General features: G+C 46.0%; 1 protein-coding gene across 1 annotated transcript; it reads left to right on the top strand.

Annotated features, from left to right (window-relative positions):
• The first annotated feature begins 440 nt into the window (after positions 1-440).
• On the top strand, positions 441-965 carry LOC138881782 (uncharacterized). The gene is made up of 2 exons (XM_070162048.1): positions 441-691; positions 833-965. Exons 1-2 carry the CDS (start codon positions 441-443, stop codon positions 963-965), a joined length of 384 nt encoding a protein of 127 aa, XP_070018149.1.
• Positions 966-1,567: the final 602 nt, after the last annotated feature.

Consider the following 1,567-nt stretch of genomic DNA (forward strand, 5'->3'; position numbering starts at 1 on the left):
TGTGCAGGATCTAGAGTTGGCCGCCATTGTTTATGATCTTAAGATATGGAGGCATTATATGTATGGGGTGTCATGTGAGGTTTATACGGATCATCGCAGCTTACAACATTTGTTCAAATAGAGGGATCTTAATTTGAGGTAGCGCATGTGGCTTGAGTTACTGAAGGATTATGACATCACCATTCTTTATCATCCGGGCAAGGCTAATGTGGTCGCGGATGCCTTAAGCAGGAAGCAGAGAGTATGGGTAGCTTGACATTCATTCTAGCGGAGGAGAGGCAACTACCTTTGGACATTCAGTCTTTGGCTAACAGACTTGTGAGGTTGGATATTTCAGTGCCCACCCGAGTTCTTGCGTGTGTGGCTGCTCAGTCTTCATTATTAGGCAGATCAAGGCCCGATAGTTCGATGATCTACATTTGGCGGTTCTCAGAGAGACTATGCTTCAGGGAGGTGCCAAGGAGGTTTCTATAGGAGAGGATGGTGTTTTGCGACTCCAGGGTCGTCTATATGTTCCTAATGTTGATGGTCTGAGGGAGAATATTCTAGAGAAGGCACACAATTTGCGGTATTCTATTCATCCAGGAGCTACGAAGATGTATTGTGACTTGAGGCAGCATTATTGGTGGCGGAGGATGAAGATAGACATAATGGAGTATGTAGCTAGGTGTTTGAATTGTCAGCAGGTCAAGTATGAACACCAGTGGCCAGGTGGCCTACTTCAGTAGATGCCTATACCAGAGTGGAAATGGGAGCGCATTACCATGGATTTCGTAGCTGGGTTGCCCCGGACTTTACAGAAGTTTGATTTAGTGTGGGTCATTGTTGACAGGTTGACCATGTCGGCCCACTTTATTCCGGTGGCGACTACTTATACATTAGAGAGGTATGCTGAGATCTACATTCGGGAGATAGTCCGATTGCACGATCTGTCTGTTTCCATCATATCAGATAGAGGCCCTTAGTTCACTTCGCATTTCTGGAGAGCTATTCAAGGTGCGTTGGGGACCCGTGTGGAGCTTAGTACGACATTTCATCCACAGACCGACGGGCAGTCGGAGTGGATAGTTCAGATTTTGGAGGACATGCTCATAGTATGTGTGATTGACTTTGGAGGGTAGTGGGATCTGTTCTTGCCCTGGGCAGAGTTTGTCTACAAGAACAGCTATCAGTCCAGCATAGAGATGGCTTTATACGAGGCTTTATATGGTTGACATTATCGTTCTCCTATTGGGTGGTTTGAGCCTAGTAAGGCTAAGTTATACAGTATAGATTTGGTACAGGATGCCTTGGACAAGGTAAAGTTGATTCAGGAAAGGCTTTGCACAGCACAGTCCAGACAGAAGAGCTATGCGGATCAGAAGTCGCGTGATGTATCATTCATGGTTGGCGAGAAGGTCCTCTTGAAAGTCTCGCCAATGAAGGGCGTTATGAGATTCGGAAAGAAAAGCAAGTTGAGCCCAAGGATAATTGGCCCATTTGAGGTATTGAGGTGAGTTGGGGAGGTTGCTTACGAGCTAGCTTTACACCTAGCTTATCGGTTGTTCATCCGGTTTTTCATGTATTG

Source organism: Nicotiana sylvestris, chromosome 11, assembly GCF_000393655.2.
Source record: "Nicotiana sylvestris chromosome 11, ASM39365v2, whole genome shotgun sequence".
NCBI lineage: Eukaryota > Viridiplantae > Streptophyta > Magnoliopsida > Solanales > Solanaceae > Nicotiana > Nicotiana sylvestris.

Bases quoted from the DNA above. Each gene is read 5' to 3' on its own strand.
- LOC138881782 (XM_070162048.1), top strand. From the start codon at position 441: ATGCTTCAGGGAGGTGCCAAGGAGGTTTCTATAGGAGAGGATGGTGTT. The intron at 692-832 runs GTATGAACACCA...CATTGTTGACAG, and splicing joins TTGAATTGTCAGCAGGTCAA to GTTGACCATGTCGGCCCACT.